Below are 20,391 nucleotides of genomic sequence, written 5' to 3'. Positions count from 1 at the left end.
CCTCTGAGAGGCAATTTGTGGTACAGCACTGCAGTAGGCTACACACAAAACATTTACATTTTCAAACGATAAAACTCAGATACACAGTGTTGCTGGTTGTCACACTAGTGCAGTGCCAGGAAGGTAATACATTTTATTATGCCACGCCCGGAAGGTGGATCTGATGTTTTCACCCCTGTGTGTGTGTGTGCATACATGCACGATTGCACGTGTGTGTGCGTGTGTGTGCACAGCTGAACTCAGAAACCGCTGGACCAACTTTTATTATTGCAGACAGACACAGCCCGGAAACCAGACTAATCCAGAAATACTCCTCCTCAAATCTGCCTTTTTTTGTTGGCAGTTATAGGGCGAAAAACACTTTTTGGCCTTTCTCTACCTAACTTTAAATACTACTATGCTGCAAATGAGCACTTGTGCTCAGCTATACTACCCTGGGTAAATAAAGAACAAACAAACAAATAGACAGACAGGATCTCTTATTCTGCTAATGCACGGGTTGTACTTTTATTGTTACCTCATTCACTAAACAGTTCAATGGTGCAATATTACCATACACAGAATTAGGATATCTGCATGACACGTCTATGCTATACAGCAAATGGATTATAATTATTACAAATACAGGAAACATATTTACATTTTAATTCAAGCCCCATACAACACAGATATTTACAAAATTAAGTATGAAAATGAAACCAATCTAACAAATAATGTACAGTGTTAATGATCTTGGTTTGTGGTGAACAAACCCAAAGGTAATGGAGTTAATAAATATTAATCATCGGAGGGGTAAATGTATCATGGCTAGTTTAGTTTGAAAGGCAGCAAGGGAGAAGTGTTGAGGTGAATAAAGACACCAGCAGAAACAATGGTATGCTATCATTTTGGATAAGTACTAGCTACTATGTATTATACTCCCTGATATTAGATAAAATGAAAACAACCCAAAGAAAAGAAAACACACACAATTTGTTATGTAATTTAGATGGTTAGCTGGCTGAAATACACGTACATGAAAATTCTGAGTGTTAATTTAACTCTGAGAATGTACAGATGTAACTTGGTTACATTTGTACAAACACTGAGAATTTCTATCAGTAAAATCAAAAGCAAATTTCAATATAAAACACTTTGAAATGAAAAGGAAGCAATGTAACCCATGTCCCCAGCACAGGGTGTGCTGGGTTACATTTTAGTAACCTTTTAGAATGATGGGGTGGGGGGGAAAACAGCAACATCCTGATAATACATTCAACTTCCTTCAAGCTCAGTCTGACACAGGCAACCACACCATTTGGTTAATTCTGAGTAAATCAACTAAATCGCACAGACTTAATTTGATCTGTTAGTTATACCTTGTATTATGTGCAAAGAGCTGCAAACTAATATATACATCGCAAACAATAAATACAAATAATCCCAAAATAATGTACTTCTAGATTAGTAGCCAAAGTGAAAATCTTTGCTCTGACAAAATATTCATATCAATATATTGTTAGCTCATACGTAGTATTCATTTTGATATGTGAACCACTTCTTCCCTATTTAAAACAGTTTTTAAGTAGCCAATCTAAAAGCTCATGTGTTGCATCGCAAATGATCTGTGAGCTTATACAGTATATATATATATGGGAGGTAAGATTTGAGTTCTATTCAGTGCATAGAATTTGCTCTACAGTCGGTTTAAAAAATCAATCAATCAATCAATTATTCTCAATAGGTCTAATTTTTCTGTCTGGAGATTGTGATGAAGCAACACGTTCCTCAGAAACTAGTAAACCAACAGCAAAGGATTATGTTCTCTGACCAACAGGCTGGCTGACCTGTGGCGAGATCCTTTCAGCCATTTTTTGTTTGTTCTCTGACAACGTGTCGCGTGACTTCACATCTGCACACATACATAAATACATTGCCAATCCTTGTCACTTTATGAAGTGAATGTGTCCCAGATCTACAGGCACTCTGTCTCTACAGATGTAAACAAAGCTATCCCTTTTTTTAAGATTGAGCAAACAGCTGGTTGGCTGACCAGTGTCTGTCCATGCCCATCCTGTACTACTGATAGGAAAGGGTGGAACCAATACTAGAAAGACAGAGACGCCATTTCATAACTTGGTTACATAAAGATCTGGTGGCCACAAATGACTTTGTTGTGTACAGAGCAAATATCTTCATAAACAATAACATTAGAAGAAAAAAACCAAAACAAAGCTTTGAGCATATTCCATCCCTTTGATAATACGTCCCTGTGATGAACCTTAGCAGACACAGAAATACTCAACCCACCATAAACAGCTTGAGGCTCCACGTTGTAGCCTTGCTCTCTTAACAGTATTCCTGTATCAAGGACAGGTCTCACATTCACATGGTGCTAAGATTTTGTCTTGGAATGAATATATTCTTGGCTTCTTGCTATAGTTAAGTATTAATGTGCCTTGCTATAGTTAAGTATTAATGTGCAAAATAATAGTGAACACCAATAAAGCCAAATGAAAATAAAAGAAATAAATGCCCTCTTTTACATTTCATACAATCCACTATAGAACATAAAATACAAAATGTTAATTTAAAAACAAAACCAAAAAAATCACAACATCCACCCAGTAAGAGTTGAGAGCTGAGTTAAGAGGTTTAGATTCAAGAATGCAAAAGAAAGATAACTAAGTGGAAAACCATGGTGCACCCATCCTCCCTGCTGAATTGCATTGCCACGACAGAAATCAACCTGTCAGAACAAGCTATAGCGTACACTTTTACATCCTCGAGGTAATGTGCTAGAACCGTCACCTAATCACTAGCAGTGGTCAGGGCTAGAACATTCCTCTTTCACTACCTTGGTTCCGATTATCATATTTCATTGTGTTTAGTCTTCTGTAACAGGTGATGAAAAAAAGTAACATTTTAGCAAATGTTGAGGTTCTCTGAACAATAAACCTCAACACGGTGTAAGAAAAGTGCTAAGAGCCAACAGATCTGAGAGGAATGTCTATGTATGAGAGGCAACTACCACACTGATCCAAGCTATGTACAAATGATATTCTCCTCAGAGTAATGTACTCCTCCTCTCCCCAAACCCTGCCCATGACTTGGTATTTTCCTGTTTTTACTTGTTCTCTATTACAGCATTTTGAAATTAACATTTCAAAAGAACAGACATATCTGTTATTCATGGGACTATCCAATTCCATTTTCTCATTGCTGAGATATGGATAATTTTAGATTTACCCTTGTTTCTTGAGTTGGTGTGTATTTCTAATACCGACACCTCTATCACATGCCTGAATGCTTTGGGATGATCACTCGCTAACTGAGGGCACAACTGTGGTTGGACTGGTGTATATACAGGGGTACAACAGTAGAATATGAAAATCATAGTGGGGACACTGGGGAACAGTGGAAAACCAATGTCGCAGTTATGCCTTGCTGAGTAAGGACCTTGACTGATTTTCTGTATTCAGGAATTGCCTCTAAAGACTGTGTAGGTGGTGGCATAGGGGAGCTACGTTCTACATTTGGGAAAAGGCAGCGGCCAATAGAAAGTCTTATAAGCATGAAAACCTAAGGAATCACTAGCAGCAATAGTTCTTGAACCAGCCTTGCTTTCGGTAGCAGAGTGTACACCAATATTTCACTTTTAGTAACATGACCTTCCCCCACCCCATACTTTTCACTGCCATAATTGTATGCGGTTGTTGTTTTTTCTTATAAGCAAATCTGGTCTTCTCCTGAGGACTGCTGCAGTTGTCATGCGGGCAAAAACAATATATAATAAAAAATAAAACTCCTCTTGACAGACAAGTAACACTGATAAAGACATTTGTTTTACATGACAATTAGTCAAATGAAAAATAGAGTGGCCAGAACCTGTTTCTGAAGAATCGTGCACACACAAGTAGACTATTACAACATGCTACTAGGGGGTTGAGGGAATGACAACAAAGCCGAACCAAAAAAAGAAAAGAAAAAAAACTAAACAAAAAACATCGTCATCAAATCGAAAAACACAAAAGGCCTGTGGGAGAGAGAGAAATAGTGGATTGGCTGAGGGGAAGGGGAGGTGGGATTTTCTCATAAACTGAAACTTTTAGTTGCTTGAGAGGAGACTTAAGCCACAGAATCTACATACAAGAGAAAACCGTCAAGATTCACAATGGTTAATAAGTGTTAACACTTGTTCAAAGGCTAGTCAGAAGAATGGGAGCCATGGCTTCCTGTGTGCAGGTCGACCCCAATCAGTTCTTCACCAGACCAGAGCGCCTCCGTGCCAACTTGGATCTGTGTGAGTACAACACATTATGCCGTTTAGTTAAATTACAGAAAGATGATGAAGTAGCATCCAGCTGTAATCGGGCATTAGTGTCATGCCTGTGTATATAAATACAGTACCAACATCAACTAGATAAGGGTACAGTCTGGCGGAGACAATAAACAAAAGGAAAAAAATCAAAAAATATATACTATATACAACTAGAACTGCACTCTGTCGAGTGCCTACTTGCTTGTTGCACACAAGTAGGCCATAAATGGCCTACTAGTGCGCAAGCAGAGTGCGCAAGTACTGTCGACTGCTACAAACAGAAAAATGAAACCAATGAAATGTAACCAGAAGCAACCAGAAGCAACAAGGTTTGCTTCTGGGTAATTTGTTTTGTAGTTACTATTAGACTTTGCATTAAGACCAACATCTTTGTCTTGGAATTTAATGAGTATTACTGTAACATAGTCACTGTTGTTCCGAAAGTCAATATATTCAACAAATGCCCCCATGTATACATGTATGTAATCTGACACCACTGCCATATCAAGCACAAGTAGTCATTACTCATATGCATGAGTGACGGCTTTCGATGGTGACGTATATGTCGATCAGTGTCAGGTGGATTAAAGGAAATGCCTCTATGTATATGTATATGTAATTTGTAAGTTGATTAGCGGTATACTGTGGTTACTTTGCGCCCCTTTTGATGTGTATGTATCGTGCCAGCAAATGACGTCAGGGTATACAGTAACTGGTATAACTAGCTCTCAATGATAACGTAATAAAGATGTGAATTAAAGGACCCAATGCCAGGGTGTAATTGGTTTTCGATGGTGACGTAAGGACGATATGACGATATGTGTCGGGAGGATTAAAGGTAATGCCCCTATATGTATACATGTATGTAATCTGGCACCACTGCCGTATCAGGCACAAGTAGCCATTACGTCATATGCTGGCACGGCGCATACGCATCAAAAACTATCAAAACTATTACTTGCGCGCTCTGCTTGTGCAAGTAATTAGACTTTCCACATCTGGTGATTTATTAACACCTCTTTTAATCTGTGTGTGTGTGTGTGTGTGTGTGTGTGTGTGTGTGTGTGTGTGTGTGTGTACCTTATCGTTCCCGCTAGCAGTGGGTTGAAGGCATACAGCCAGTCGTTCATGTCCTTCTCATTGTTGGCCTGAAGGAGGATTCCTCTGTGCTTTGTGCACACAGCAAATGTGTTGGGAGTCTACAGAGAATACAGACATTTGTTACACTGTCCTAGAATATTCCACAGCGTAAAGGGTGAACAAAAAAAACATTCTAAATAGGGAACAGAAGATGCGGCATAGACAATTTTGAGTGTATCTTTCATAATGCAGAAAAAAATTTGTAGGACCCAGTAGGCAATTCCGAAGGAATCGGTCATAGATGCAGTGTAATGTTACATACTGTAAATGCATCATGTCTGCATGTTAATTAAAATGCTTGTGTGTAATTGTATTGTCTAAGCAAGTATACCAGATATCAGTTTATTAACCATATTCACATGGCAGCTATCAGTTTATTAGAATCAGAGGCCTTTAACCATATTCACATGGCAGCCATCAGATATCAGTTTAAACATATTCACATGGCAGCCATTTTGCTCCTGCTTCACGCCGGGGGACCCACCTTGAGCATGGCCTGCTGGTCTTCACTGTATTCCACCTGTGCTGTGGAGAGGTTCAGCACTCCCCTCTCCACCGGGTCCTTGTCATTGTTGTAGATGAAGGCGTAGGGCCGGCGCACAACTACAAAGTGCTTCACCCACGAGTTGGAGTGTGGCTCCATGAAGCTCAGGACACCTTTCTTGGACACCACCGAGCTGATGAACAGTGATAAGATGAAGATGTTTAAAAAATATATATATATCTTTGAGACACAGTAAGCCTAAAGACATTTCTAGTTAAAGCTACAATCCATAGGTTTTATGTCTGTTGTCTCCCTCTCCCAATGGAGAGGTAATTGTAACAATGTCCGAACTACAATAAAGATGGAGACTCATCTAGTTTGGTCCTCAGTCACTAATGCTCATGATAAGATGGTAGTGGTACAATTTATTTTCCTACCCTTATTCCCCACCTACCAGTGACATCATCATCCTTAGGCAGGGTTTTTTCAAACAAGATTTCAAATTTTGTATTTAGATTTTTATTAACATGAGAACAATGGCTTCCATTATAGTATGGTAACTTTCCAGGATTAGAAAGCCTGCAGTTTATATTAGCTAGGATTCCCCATCGATGATGGTTGGCAGGTTTCTGAACTGTCCACAGCCCTCCTCTGAGACACAGACTGAGTTGACAAAAATGGTACCGTCTTATAATGAGCATTAGTGAGGACACGAAGATAGGTTGAAAATGGGTGAAGACGTCCTTTAAACTAACATTTTATTCATTAAAATAAGTCCTAATAAAATAAGTAAGGAAAATATGGCAGTACAAACCCTGGCCTCATCTCCTCAATGTCGGGCACCAAGTTGAGGAACTCATTCTTGCCGGCCCGGGCCAGGTAGGAGGTTTCCAGGGTGGGCACCATCGGGAAGTTCTCATAGTCCGAGCATGAGGGGCTGGAGGCACGGGAGCCATTCTCTGGGGTCCTTAACAACAAACACCTGATGTCAGCATAATTTTCAATGTCATGCTGGTGATAAAAGCCTTGAGGTATGAAAATGAACCATGTGTGACTTTGAAAGTGAACTGGGACTCACATGATTTTATATGAGCGATTATGTAGCCTGAGTCTTGGTGGTGTAAAGTAGCGTGACTAATGATATGCATATACAGCGTGTTTTCTGTATGTTCAAAGGTTATACTCATTATTTCTTGCTATTAATGACTTATCATGAATCATTTGCCATTTTTGTACCACGTTTGGTCAGTTGTTTTTCATGTTGCTTTGTATCTATTTAGTGGAACTGCATGCCATCCTGCAGTTCAGACAATAAAGACTCCAATTAAATTAAATACATGACATTTCCTTTAAATAAAAAATAATTTATGAAGGACTTTGTGAAATGATAAATGCTCTGATGGCCTCTGTCATAGTTTTTATATTATTGGCTTTCTCTAAATGGTTTAACTGTATCACAAGCTCCTCTACCCCTGGTCACAGAGACCAGGGTCAATGTACAGTAGGTTCAAATGTAACTTTTCTTCTTAGTTTCTACTAAGTTCTGTGGTGTGTGCTGTTCTGTTCCTGTTAGAACCTCTTTTTGTACACAACCTGTGATTATAATTTGGGTTTTATCAAATACATTCCAGAAAAGATAATGACTTACTTCTGGTCTACGGATCCACAGCGGGAGTCAGACAGAGATGGGCAGGTGGAGGAAGGGGTGATGGTGGCACTGCTGAAGCTGGTCACCGAGTGGTCACGACCCATTGGTGAGATGTCAGACAGCTGGCCAGGAGAGAGTGAGAGATTGGCATTTGACATTTTGGCATTTTGTATTGCAATAATAATGTGTGGTCACAAGATACACATGGAGTTGTGTCACAGAACACTCTTTGGTTTACCACTGCATTATAGAAATGAAATAAACCCATAATCTCTGACACAAGGTTGTGTTCTCAGTAGATTCATTTTGCTACAGTGGTCTCACCTTGCAGTCACTGATACTGTTGACAACCTGGTTGTATTCGCTGTTGAAAGTGTGAGTCAGGAGGCGCAGGCACTGCAAAAGAGTAAAGGAGAAGTCAGTCAGTCATAGGACAGAGGTGAAAGCTAGCTGTTGTGGTTTGCAACTTTGCATGAGGCAACGTCAACCACAGCATTATGTCATTGTCGTTGTCCAAAACCGTTACTTTTCGTAATTGTGAAAAATAACCTCTGGATCAATGGATCAAATGTAGTTCATATTCAGTCATAAACTCATCTTAATACTTAATACGCACAGATCGGCTATGTCTGGTAAAGAGATTTCCAATAGTACACTCAGGTCCATTTTACTCATAATCGAGGGCTTATTCTCTCTCACCTTAGTGGCCAGCTCCTTCTCTCCATCCACCAGGCTTTCAATGTCGGCCGAGTCGTAGCCACTGCTCTCGCTGGGCGTGATGGCGCTCTCAAAGGTGGTGCTGGAGATCTGCGATGAGATGGAGGTGGAGGTGGACAGGGAGCCAGAGCTCATGCTGGGTGACAGCAGGCACTCGCTCAGGGACTTGGCGGTGGGGGCCACTGTCCCTGCGGAGGGCGCCTCTCCTAACTTCTCCCTCAGCAGGAGCAGGTGGCGGGTTTTCTCCACCTGGACAAACGGAGAGAGGAACGATGAGATGACTGAATGGCATGGTGAAGGTGATTCTGGCTGGGTGGCTTTGTAGCAGTGATTCAAGTGATGTGGGATCAGCTCCATTTGAACTGCTGGAGTTAATGGACTACAAGGTGTGCTTGATCTAGTCAATAAAGTGGAAACGTTTATTTATTTATTTTATTTTCAGATTAGATAATGCGATAAGATTTTCATTAACCCATTCTGACCGGGCACCCATTTTGGTGATGGCATCATGTTATGCTTTAGCTATTGAAAAATAGCAGATCTACAAGCTCGTATCGCGCCACCGAGTGGCGCGCTACGAGCTTGTAGGTCTGCTATTTTTGAAAAATCAAAGACACTTTTAGAATCTGATCTCAGGTCAGAATGGGTTAATAATGAAACTGTCAGGATGTAATAGACATTTTTAGAATCTGATCTCAGGTCAGAATGGGACAAATTGTCCAAATTGTCAGCAAAATCGTAGTGACACACCCATATCATCACACTCACAATACTTGGGAATCTCTGTGCTAAGTCCTAAGTTCCAATTTCCATCTGGCCGGACCATTTTCCTAATGTCATTCATTGCAAATGCCCACCTCATGTAGTTGCTCCATCTTCTCTAGCTCCCACTGGTGTTCCACGATGAGGCTGTCTCCACGAGGTCTCCACCCTGCCAGGTTCTCTTCTCCGCGCACGTATGCCACAGACGTATCCAGGATCTTCCTCCTCCTCCGCTGCATACCTGGACAAACAAACAAACAAACTGTAGATTATTTCATTGCCACTTGATTCTGTGCTTTTTTGTTGTTGTCACTAGCGGTGACAAAGCAACAGGCTACAAGTTATTTACAGTGGAAACTAGCAACATGAAGCTACAAACTGATGGCCAACACTTCATCATTGCATGGCAGGCTACAACAAAATGGTTGTAGTGACTTATGCACTCCACTGACGCAGTGAAGCGTCAATCATATGTTTTTGTTTCACTTTTTTCAACTGGACTTCCTTCTCTCCTCCCCACAATTCCTGCTCTGTTCCATGAATGGAAGAAAAACTCATTCTTGCTATTAAGCAGGACTGTGCTGTTTAAACCTACCCTTTTAAATTACGCAATGTGACTTGAGAAACACGTAAACTGCAATATTATTACTTCACAGGGCTGTTTCACCTTGCCTGCACAATCTGCAACCCGGGAAATATACAACATTTTCTGTGCAAAAATAAATAAATACCTTAGCTAAAAAAATTGGAACAAGAGAACGATATACAGTAGATGACTAACATTTCTCTCGGGGACCTTTTCCACCAGGGTTGAACCAGTCCGGTTCTTTTTTCCCGCCTAATATTGAACCAGTTCAGAGTGTTTCCACTGAAAATTAATTGGTTCAGCAACCTAAAGATTTGTTCGGAACTGGAACCAAAAGAAATGGCCGCCGGTTCCATGACAGCACCACGGTTCTAAGAATCTACAAGAGAACCAGTTCTAGAAGAACCAAAGTTATTTTGCTGGAAAAGGCACTGTAACTGTCCACTCACCTGGGCTTCCTGTGTCAGACATCTTGCACAAGCTGAGCTCGTATATGCCAGTCACCCGGTTGCTGTAATAGAGCATGACATGTTTTCATTCAGGGATATGATCTGATTTGCAAACATCCATGTGGCATAATGTTCATTTGTGAACGAAGCAGAATTATGATCATCGTCTTTGAGTGACACAGGCGTGCGCGGTGGGTACAAAATCGCTCTCTGTTGTCTTACCAGTCGGGGGTTTTGGAGTATCCACTCCCAAACAGGTTCCTCAGGGAACGAGGTGGGGAGATCTTTGCATCTCTGGAGTAGAACACCATGCAGATGTCTTTGGTAATAATGGCTGGCTGGATGCAGTGGTCAAGCTGTGAAGTGAACAGAAAAGCCATTAATCACAGATTTAGTTTTTGCTATTTATATATATATATAATATTTCTTTTCCAATAATGACATGCTCAAAATGCCATGGTTAAAGTGGTTAAGAGTGTCGGCCATGTGTCGGTCAGAAAACAAAGACGTGGCACTGCATGGAGTCAGTAGAGTGAGGGTGTGAGGCCGTATCTAACCTCCAGATACGCAGACAGGGTCATGTAGGTCTTCTCTCCGTAGGGTGTGACTCGGTTTAGCAGGAGAGAGTTGTGCAGAGAGCTGTCCCACACCGCCTCGAAGCGATAGAAGGTCCTGAAGAGGCAAAGCAGAAATCCTTCAGGTCCAAACGGACAACAAAATCCCACAGTAAAACAGAAATGCAAAAACAACTATGATAATAATCTACTTGTGGAGGCTCGGCTAGTCAGCGTGGGCATTGTAAATAATATATCTGCGATGTGAAAGACCTGTTACAGATTTGTCCTAGTAGGTTAAACTTCATCATCTTCATCTGTGAAAAGGACATGTATTGTCACTTGTGTGCTGTCTATTCAAATGCCCCTTATGTTTTCTCTACAAAGAGCTCTGTGCCAAAAATAGCGGATCTACAAACTCACAACACGTCGCATTGAGCTAGTAGATTGGCTATTTTCACCAAATGTTCACCCCAGAATAGGGATACTATACGTGGCTAAAGCCCACATCCACACAGCAAAAACAGGACCTGGACAGACAGTGGACACACAGTGAGTCATACAGCTTACCATTTAGCTAAAAGGAGAAAATTAACTATTAAATCGCCGAATAGAAAGCACGTCATCATCATTCTGCAACAGTTACAGTTCTGGAAGCGTGTGACTCATTTTGACAGTCAACATGCTGTTAAGTGAAGGGGCCTCTCCTTCAACACGCTAATCCCCAGTGATGACAGGGTGTGAGGAAAGCACAGCCAAGTGAGACCTCCACAACATGCGTGGCATGAGTTGTGCCACACTGCTGACGTTAGCCGAGTGTTTAGAAGCACGTTGAGATGGGCAAAAAGAACAGGTTGATAACGTGTGCCAGAGCACAAAATGGCTTAGCTGCGTCCTATATTCATAATATCCTGTAAACAGAACATTTTAAACGGTCACTTCAGAATTAAAAAACAACATCAAATTAACCTGAAGTGTACATGAACCGATCAAATTGCTCTAAATGCATTTATGTCTGCTGATTAATTTTATACCATAATATAACTCCATATTTTTCTTTTTCTTTCTGAGATTAACGTCAGCTCCAGCCTTTCATTTAGATGACTCATCTATACAGTTCTCGTCTTCACCAACAGAGGGCACTGTTATCTTCACAGTCTTCCTGAATATTACTGCTCTATCTTTGCGTTGGCCTACACACTGATGCTGCTCAGATCGCTCAGTGATTTAAAATTCACATTGTGTATTAAACAGCAGAGAGTTGAAAAGGGGTTGTGGTAAACAAACAATGTAATTAAAATGACACAAACAAACAATGACACAAACAAACACTTTGCAATTAAGTTTGCCTTTATAAGAGTTTTCAAGTCACTTAGGATAAATACAAAATCAGATAATCAAGGGCAATAAAGGCAACCCTAAAGCAAAGTGTTTGGACGGTGAGACATAAAAAGGTGGAAAGCATTGCTACAGGTCTATGGATCTACAGAGAGCCATAAAGGTCTTTCTCAGAAGGCTCTTTATGTTCTCTGGCTGCTGCTGCTGCTGGTACCTAGGGATTTCTTTATCAATACAAAGCCTGAGCACATTCAAGAGTCCAGCCGCGGCAGGAAGAAAGAGAATGCACAGAGAAAAAAGCAGAAAGAGTCATGTAAGAGAAACAATACAATGGAGCAAATTAACAGAGAAACTTAACCGCACAGGAGATGGAAATGCTCATGCAATAATGCCAGTATATATGGTAGCACACGCACACGCACACGCACACGCACACGCACGCACACACACACACACACACACACACACACACAACAGTGTTTCTACACTGCTAGTGATTTCAAGCCCCAGAATGCCGACATTTGGGCAATGATTGTGTTGCAGCAGTAGAAAATGACTTGCTGTTTGTTCTGTTTGGCAACCTACCAACAAAGTATGTGGAAAGGATTGTTTTGTAGAATTGTATGACTAATATAGGTCTTTAGTGACTATAGACAGCTGAATAAAGGCAATGAAACATGAGTCACATGACTCATTGTAGTGATATAGGGGCTATCTAATTGCACATACATGTTATTCAGTTGTGGATCAAATTAAAATTTTGTACCCAGGCCATTTTTTCTACATGCAATTCTATTGGGGGTACTTGTTTGTCCTACCTGTTGGAGTTGTGGGATGACTTGATGTTCTTAGCAGAGATGATGTTCAGGGACAGCACAGCATCAGCAGCACTGTCATCCACCTCTCCCTTGTTTCTGATACGACCTGCAGGGAACATAGACCATGGACCAATCAGCATCACCACCAATGGGAACAGAGCACCATGGACTGTTCAGCATCACCACCAATGGGAACAGAGCACCATGGACTGTTCAGCATCACCACCAATGGGAACAGAGCAGCATGGACCGCTCAGCATCACCACCAATGGGAACAGAGCACCATGCACCGCTCAGCATTACCACCAATGAGAACAGAGCACCATGCACCGCTCAGCATCACCACCAATGGGAACAGAGCCCCATGGAGCGCTCAGCATCACCACCAATGGGAACAGAGCACCATGCACCGCTCAGCATCACCACCAATGGGAACAGAGCCCCATGGAGCGCTCAGCATCACCACCAATGGGAACAGAGCCCCATGGAGCGCTCAGCATCACCACCAATGGGAACAGAGCACCATGCACCGCTCAGCATCACCACCAATGGGAACAGAGCCCCATGGAGCGCTCAGCATCACCACCAATGGGAACAGAGCACCATGCACCGCTCAGCATCACCACCAATGGGAACAGAGCACCATGGAGCGCTCAGCATCACCACCAATGGGAACAGAGCACCATGGAGCGCTCAGCATCACCACCAATGGGAACAGAGCACCATGGACCAATGGTAGTATTAGGGGAACACAGATGCTCTTTTACAACAAACTGTGAATATTGTGTGTACAATCTGACGGACTCGCAGATTTAATTTCCTCTGTGACATTATGAAGAATCATATCATCAGTATGATGTCTCCCTGCATACAAAATATGCTGTAAAGATAAAATGTAGCTTGATGAGGCTAGAAACAAGTGTTTCTAAAGACACATTTCCTATACTGTTAATCCCACGATTTTGCAACCCATTTTTTCACCCAGTGTCAATTATCTAATGTAATCCTGGGCGCTACACTTCCTCTGCCAACCTGGGGGGGACAGCGGACTGACCTCATGCTTCCTTCTATGCATGAGGAGTCCAAGCTGCTTCTTTTCACCTGACAGTGGGGAGTTTCCCCCGGCCGGACGATATTCCGACCAGTTCCTTTCTCCTCAATCAGGCTGGCCAGGTGGAGGTAGTTTAGAGACCAGGATTACTGCATGTTTTGTTGTGAGGGTACATATCCTAGGGGACATGGGGAGAACATGCAAACTCCACCAACCCCGCCTCGGGTATGGGCACTGATGACGCGGAGGAGAGAACACGCCCCCAGCACCCACAGTGTCCTCAGCGGGAATCCCCAGCGGGAATCGAACCCAGTTTCTGTACTCTCCTTGTACAATGTAAAAATTATTGAAATGTTTGATGCGTCATGCGCCTGTAGGTTGGCAATTTCCATTATTTTTCTATGACACACTTGTGAGAAGTATATAAAGCAATGCTTATGTGGTTAATTGATTTGATGTATAAAAACAAAAGCCGTAATTCTAATTCTGGATTATTTGATCAATTGAAAATGTAATCAATAGAATAATAGTTGTAGCCCTAGTCTGACATGCTTCTACAGCTGAATTTGAGGGTCATTTCAGTAAAAACGAAAAAGAGTCATCATCAAATGAACCTGAACTGTATATGAATGATACAATTGGTCTAAAAATGTTGATAATGGAATGGTATTTTCTTGTGTGCCTGGCATGCCTGCTCACTGGAGTGGGGAGATAAATCTAGGACCCCCTTAGGCCGGGGAGAGCACTCACCCACAACCAGCTCACGGACGTCCTTCCAGTGTAGCTCACTGCCCTTCTCATGGATGAGCGTCACTGTGATTCTCCGCTGAATACCCTGCGGCAGACATGACAGCAGCTTGGATTATATAATAGACAACATGGCTAATATAGACTAATATAATTAAGGCTATGACGAGCTCCCTAACATAAGACATATGAGTAGGTACTACAGTACAGGACTATAAGTAAGTGAAGGCTGCTGACAAGAGAGACACTAATCTAAGGAATATTAGGAGATAATAAAAAATAACAGGATTTTATATAGCGGCTTTTCTTAAGAGAGTTACAATGTGCTGTCAAAATGTGCTGAATTTTAACAAACTGTCGGCTGCTATTACAGAGAAGATTTGCACCGTGGATCCTTCAAGACCATTTCAACAGAGGAGAGACACAGTACTTGAAGACTACAGTAACACAGTCATTTATTATTATGCTAAACTCAAAATGTAAAACCTCTAGTCTAAATGGTCCATAGTCACGGTAAGTGGTCTGGATATATTGCAGTACCTGATGTAATAGGTAGGTGCCATGGCAGGCATGGCCTCCACTGTGGTCCACCACAGCTGGGATGTATCTAGTAGGGGACGAAGAGACAGAGGTTAGAGTGAGTCAGGACACCTGTGCATGGATTAAAGCAAAATCTAATCTCACGACTGGAAATGTTTGTATGGTCAAGTCCCAATGTGTGAAAGGAGCCCCACACACTAGTGCAGTTTGCAAAAAGATTTACACTATGTAAAATTATGATGTTTTAGAAATATTGTTCCTGCAGTTCTACAGTACATACTGCCAACCAGGTGCATGTGTGTGTGTGTGTGTGTGTGTGTGTGTGTGTGTGTGTGTGTGTGTGTGTGTGTGTGTGTGTGTGTGTGTGTGTGTGTGTGTGTGTGTGTGTGTGTGTGTGGACACTCACTCTCCAGTAGGTTCCAGTTCACTGATCTCAAACCAGACCAGCAGGTCATACTTGCTGACACACTGGCCCAGGTTGGACTTGGTGATGGTGTTCAGCTTGGTGGCTGGAACTGACGCAGACGCAGGCGTAGGCGTAGGCGCACACGCACACGCACACGCACACGCACACGCACACGCACACGCACACGCACACGCACACGCACACGCACACACACACACACACACACACACACACACACACACACACACACACACACAGTAAACAATCATATTCCATATGCTGGACCTGAAGGGTCACAGGCGTGTTGTTGCATATTGTATTGACCATAATTCACATGTGTGAAGCAATGTGAACTAAGTAAAGACACTAGGGGCAGCAGAGTGTACCTCACACATCAGTCCGTTATACAGTACATTATTAGGTGCTATGTGGCGCAAAATCAGATGCAGTCTTACAGACGATGGCGTCACAGACGGCACCCTGCTGCGTGACACGTCACGTCAGGATTATGTGTGTTTTTTCACATGCTAATCCTACAAGCACACATTCTATACATATATTTCTATGTTAAGATGTGCCTGACATTTGTAATTGTGGTGATTCCTGAAAGCCTTAAGTATTTGCGTCGCCGCTTTATGTCAGTGTCATATGATTATTATGATGAATAAATAGTAAAATACTCATTGATTGTACAACCTCAAGCTCCAGAATATGCTGCAGATTTACTCACGGTTGCCAGCTCAGGTATAATGTCTCTGACTGTGAGGACTGAGGAGTAGTGCTTGGCCTCAGTTCAATAATACGACCCAAAATAGAACTGAAGCGAGTTGCAGCAGACAGAACCACTGGGGACTATACCTAGCTACAGACAGTCACAGCAAGGGCACAGCACAGCGCTAGGCTAGGATAGCAACTACAACACACTGACAGGCACGTCTACTGTGTTCCATTGCTGTACAGTGGTGGAAAAAGTACTCAGATTTTGTTTTACTTAAGTAAGTAGCAAAACTGCAATACAATATTACAAGTTACAAGTAAAAGCCCGGAATTCAAAATTCAGGAGTACAAATAATTGGCATCAAAATGTACTTAAACATAAACACGTAAACATATCCATTATGCAGAATGTCTCATTATACATTTTCAAATGTATATGAATCTTTTTAAAATAGCAGATCTACAGGCTCACACTGCATCGCAATGCGACGCATTGTGAGCTTGTAGATGTACAGTATATAAGGCTGAAGTGGTAAATGCTTGTTTTGTAATAACAATTATCCAAATCTACAAAGTAATCTACTAGTAACTAAAGTTTTCAAATAAATGTAGTGGAGTTGTAAGTACAATATTTGGATCCGAGATGTAGTGGAGTAGAAGCAAAAGTATTGGAAATTGGAAATGCTCAAGTATAGTACTTGAGTAAATGTACTTCGTTACCTTCCACCACTGGGCATGTCTACTTTGTACCATTGCTGTACCAACTAGAGGCTGACATTTCTGGGGGGGATTGCAGTGGGATTCCCCACGGGGTGGGATTAATCTCGGGATTGGGAGTACTACCAACCATGGCGGTGGGGCATGGGCAGTGCGAGGGCAAAGGGCCCAGTGAGGAAGGGGAAGTGACTGAGCTGGTCCAGCTCGTCGTCCAGACTGTGCACGGCGGTGGAGGCCAAGGCGTTGGCGTGCTCCGACAGCGTGTCCAGAACCGGGGCGTGCACGTAGCTGCTCATCAGGTAGCAGACCAGCTCTATCTTACGAGCATGGTCTGGGGGGGTTACGTGTGTGTGTGTGTGTGTGTGTGTGTGTGTGTGTGTGTAGGACCAGGGCCAAATGACGGGATGGGGGGGGGGGGGGGGGGTAGGGGTGTTAGGAGGTTAGGGATTTGCAGAGAGGAGATAGGTTGTTTTTTTAACAAAAGGATGATAATTGAGAAGAAATCCAAAGGAAGCAAGAAATGAAAGAGAAAAAAGTGGGAGGAAATATGAGGCATGCAAATAGAACAGTGATGAACAGAGACAAAAAAAGCCTGTTACAGTGATGGTGAAAGGTACAGAACACTCTGTTCTGTTCGTTGGCGGGGAGAAGTAGAAATACTGTATGAAATATCTACTGTACCTGGTTTAGACAGAGGCATGGGTATAGGATAGTACTTCCTTGGCGTAGGAGGACTGGAGGGGGAAACAGATGAAATCAGTACCGCCGATTGCTAATAAATAAGAACATTTTAAGTAAGTTGGAGAGAAAGGATTTGGAACATTTTACAAAAATCTCCTTGAAGAAAAAATGAATTAGCTGCAAAGTTAATTCATATACTGTACTATGACTTAACTACTGTACTATACGGTACTGTACTGAACTGATCTTAATTCAACCTACGCGATTAAATCCTGGCCATGCAGGTGCAGAGGATGCTGCTGGTAGTGGCCGAACACCTCAAACACAATGGGCTTGGTCTTTATGTACTCGATGAAGGACTCGGTCACCTCCACTGAAAACTGAAAACAAAAGACGAGTTAGCAAATATTCAATATATAACACATTTTAAGTTTTGTTTAACTTAAAATGTTGTACTCATTCTGGCGGCACCCCCAGGGTACCAGGGGTACTGTGATTCCCAGAAGTCTGAAATGAAACCAAACAAGCAAAACCCAAAGAGATATCTTCTAAAGTTTATGTCACCAGCACCTCACTGAGGTCTAAAAGTTGTTTGTTGTAACAATTTGCATGTGTGTGACAATATAGGGGACCACATAATCAATGCGTGACTGATAACTACCACTAAACTACTAGTCTGCAATGGTTATCATGCCCAACTGTGAACTACAAATATACAGCAAGTAAAATAATACATAAATCACACCTAAGTTTTCCCACCCATTTGATAACCATGGTTCAATTTTGGGGCTCTGGCTCATTGAACTGCTAGAGTGCGTGCATAATTTTTGGCATGAGTGTAGCGGTACTAGCGGGCGACTAAAATTGCATTTGGAGAAGTTGTCAAATTTATAATGGAATGGTTATTGCTAACAATATACCGGGGAAAGATTATATCATAAATAACTTTTAGGTACACAGTATGACTTCAAGGGTCTCTTAAGTGTGTTCTGCTGAACTTACATTCTGAACATGGTAGAATCCCAGAGGAGCTCCTTTTCCAGTGTTCTTCAGCGGCTCGGTAGAGAAAGCCTCATCGTGGCGATGCAGGAAACTGAAAAGTGCATCAAAAGCAATACAAACATGTCACACACAGCAGGTCACATTACCCTGCGTGCGGAAACAAAAATGCTTCGACAATCGCTTCCATCTGCCACACATTTATTTCAGAAATATATCACATCCAGCACATACAAAAAGGCCAAGACTGTGCTTTGACACTTTGATTTGACTGGTCGGTGGCGTGACATTGGATTTCAGGACAGTGAACTAACTTGAACTGGCAGAAGATGTCCGCGTATTCAGGGAGGATGCTGCTGGCCTGGAGCACGGTCACGCGGAATGTAAAGATGCTGCCCACCTCTAGCTGTCCTGCCAGACCCTCGCCGTGACTCAGTTTGGTCTCCTCTATGTTATCCAGCTTCAGGTCTGCAGTTAAACACAGTGGAGCATTGAATTGCCTTGTATTAGTTGAAATGACCAGCGGAAAACCATTTAAGCCCTATAAAGAATTGTATATCGGAAATAGCCCGATCTACAAGCTCACACAGCATCGCAATGTGAGCTTGTAGATGTGCTATTTTTGTCTACATGCCCAAAACAGGGACACCGGGAATGTGGATGTTCATAAGACTGTTTAATAAAATTGTCATCAAACAGGTGTGGATTCCATCATTAACCAAACCGCTTCATTTCCCTACATTTACATATTTATATAAACTACCGTATGTAAATCCCCCCTCAAAAGGACCATCTGCTCAGTGAAGTTGGGCTGTAAGTTCTAAAATTGAGAGTGGAGAGGTCAGCCGTACCCATGTCATTTATTCTGTTGAGCTCCTCAGAAGGCGTGTTGACCTCCGAACTCTGACCCTGACCTTCCACAAAGCGTAGCTCCTCCAGCGACAGGCCGGAGCGGGTCATAACCGTGGAGGGAAAGTCATTCTGACGAGGCACAGCAGAAGACACACAAGAGGAGGAGAAAGAGGAGGGACATTAGCATAAAGCTGGTGAATCAAACCTCCACCTCGGCAAGCAAAGATGGTCTTAATTCTACCTGTTCCATATCGAAATTAATGAGTAAGGCATCAGGTTGAAAATATTACATTTGCGCATTTATTCATTCTACCCATACAGTATGACTGGAGATATACTGTAAAGCTGGAAGTCACAGAAGAGACGGTTTAAAACGGCAACAAAACACAACCTAATTTTCAACAATGGCTTCATCATTTATCAGCACCCATGGATTACGCCAAAGAACAACAACGACAAAAAAGTGTTCTCCAGTCTGTTAAACGTGTTCTCGTCTGACTTAGGACATACCTTTCTAAAGTACTCGTCATCAAAGGAGATCTTGGCGGTTCCCGACTGCCTCACACCTGACCCGTAGTCGGGTGCCTCCTCGTCAGCTACAGAAAAACAAGTTATCCTCCCATCAGTACAGAGAAACAATTTATCCTCCCATAATCAATACAGAGAGACAATATGGCATGCAACCAACAATAAATCAGGCATTACTGATTGAGCCATGGAGCGTCTCATGGCTTCATGCAAATTTAAAAGTAAGTAAGTCAGAGCGGCTTATTGTTGGGTATCAGACACAATAATTTGATATACTAACATTAACATTTTAATCAATATAACTGAAATATTGTCAAAGAGCAGAAATGTAATGATAATTAGACCGATGAGCAGTTG

At 42.1% G+C, this 20,391-nt stretch overlaps 1 protein-coding gene across 4 annotated transcripts in view; it reads right to left on the bottom strand.

Moving 5' to 3' along the window:
- Positions 1 to 501: 501 nt before the first annotated feature.
- The window catches only part of kif1b (kinesin family member 1B), an 88,393-nt gene continuing 68,503 nt past the window's right edge, over positions 502 to 20,391 (bottom strand). For all 4 annotated transcript variants that reach the window (XM_083769172.1, XM_083769175.1, XM_083769173.1 and 1 more), the window contains 21 exons: positions 20,017 to 20,102; positions 19,506 to 19,635; positions 18,969 to 19,122; positions 18,658 to 18,748; positions 17,917 to 18,035; positions 17,656 to 17,708; positions 15,541 to 15,649; positions 15,135 to 15,201; positions 14,598 to 14,682; positions 12,797 to 12,902; positions 10,644 to 10,758; positions 10,309 to 10,442; positions 10,087 to 10,148; positions 9,147 to 9,292; positions 8,272 to 8,538; positions 7,897 to 7,968; positions 7,573 to 7,694; positions 6,739 to 6,891; positions 5,925 to 6,117; positions 5,381 to 5,499; positions 502 to 4,278 (listed from right to left, as the gene is read on the bottom strand). In XM_083769172.1, coding sequence (XP_083625298.1) covers positions 4,236 to 4,278; positions 5,381 to 5,499; positions 5,925 to 6,117; positions 6,739 to 6,891; positions 7,573 to 7,694; positions 7,897 to 7,968; positions 8,272 to 8,538; positions 9,147 to 9,292; positions 10,087 to 10,148; positions 10,309 to 10,442; positions 10,644 to 10,758; positions 12,797 to 12,902; positions 14,598 to 14,682; positions 15,135 to 15,201; positions 15,541 to 15,649; positions 17,656 to 17,708; positions 17,917 to 18,035; positions 18,658 to 18,748; positions 18,969 to 19,122; positions 19,506 to 19,635; positions 20,017 to 20,102 — 2,426 coding nt within the window. In that variant the 3' untranslated portion in view covers positions 502 to 4,235. The remainder of the gene's footprint in view (positions 4,279 to 5,380; positions 5,500 to 5,924; positions 6,118 to 6,738; positions 6,892 to 7,572; positions 7,695 to 7,896; positions 7,969 to 8,271; positions 8,539 to 9,146; positions 9,293 to 10,086; positions 10,149 to 10,308; positions 10,443 to 10,643; positions 10,759 to 12,796; positions 12,903 to 14,597; positions 14,683 to 15,134; positions 15,202 to 15,540; positions 15,650 to 17,655; positions 17,709 to 17,916; positions 18,036 to 18,657; positions 18,749 to 18,968; positions 19,123 to 19,505; positions 19,636 to 20,016; positions 20,103 to 20,391) is intronic.

The sequence above is a fragment of the Protomyctophum parallelum genome (genome assembly GCF_964188405.1).
Source record: "Protomyctophum parallelum genome assembly, chromosome: 7".
Taxonomy (NCBI): Eukaryota; Metazoa; Chordata; class Actinopteri; order Myctophiformes; family Myctophidae; genus Protomyctophum; species Protomyctophum parallelum.
Note: the sequence above shows the minus strand (reverse complement) of the source record. Positions and strands in the feature narration are given on the sequence as shown.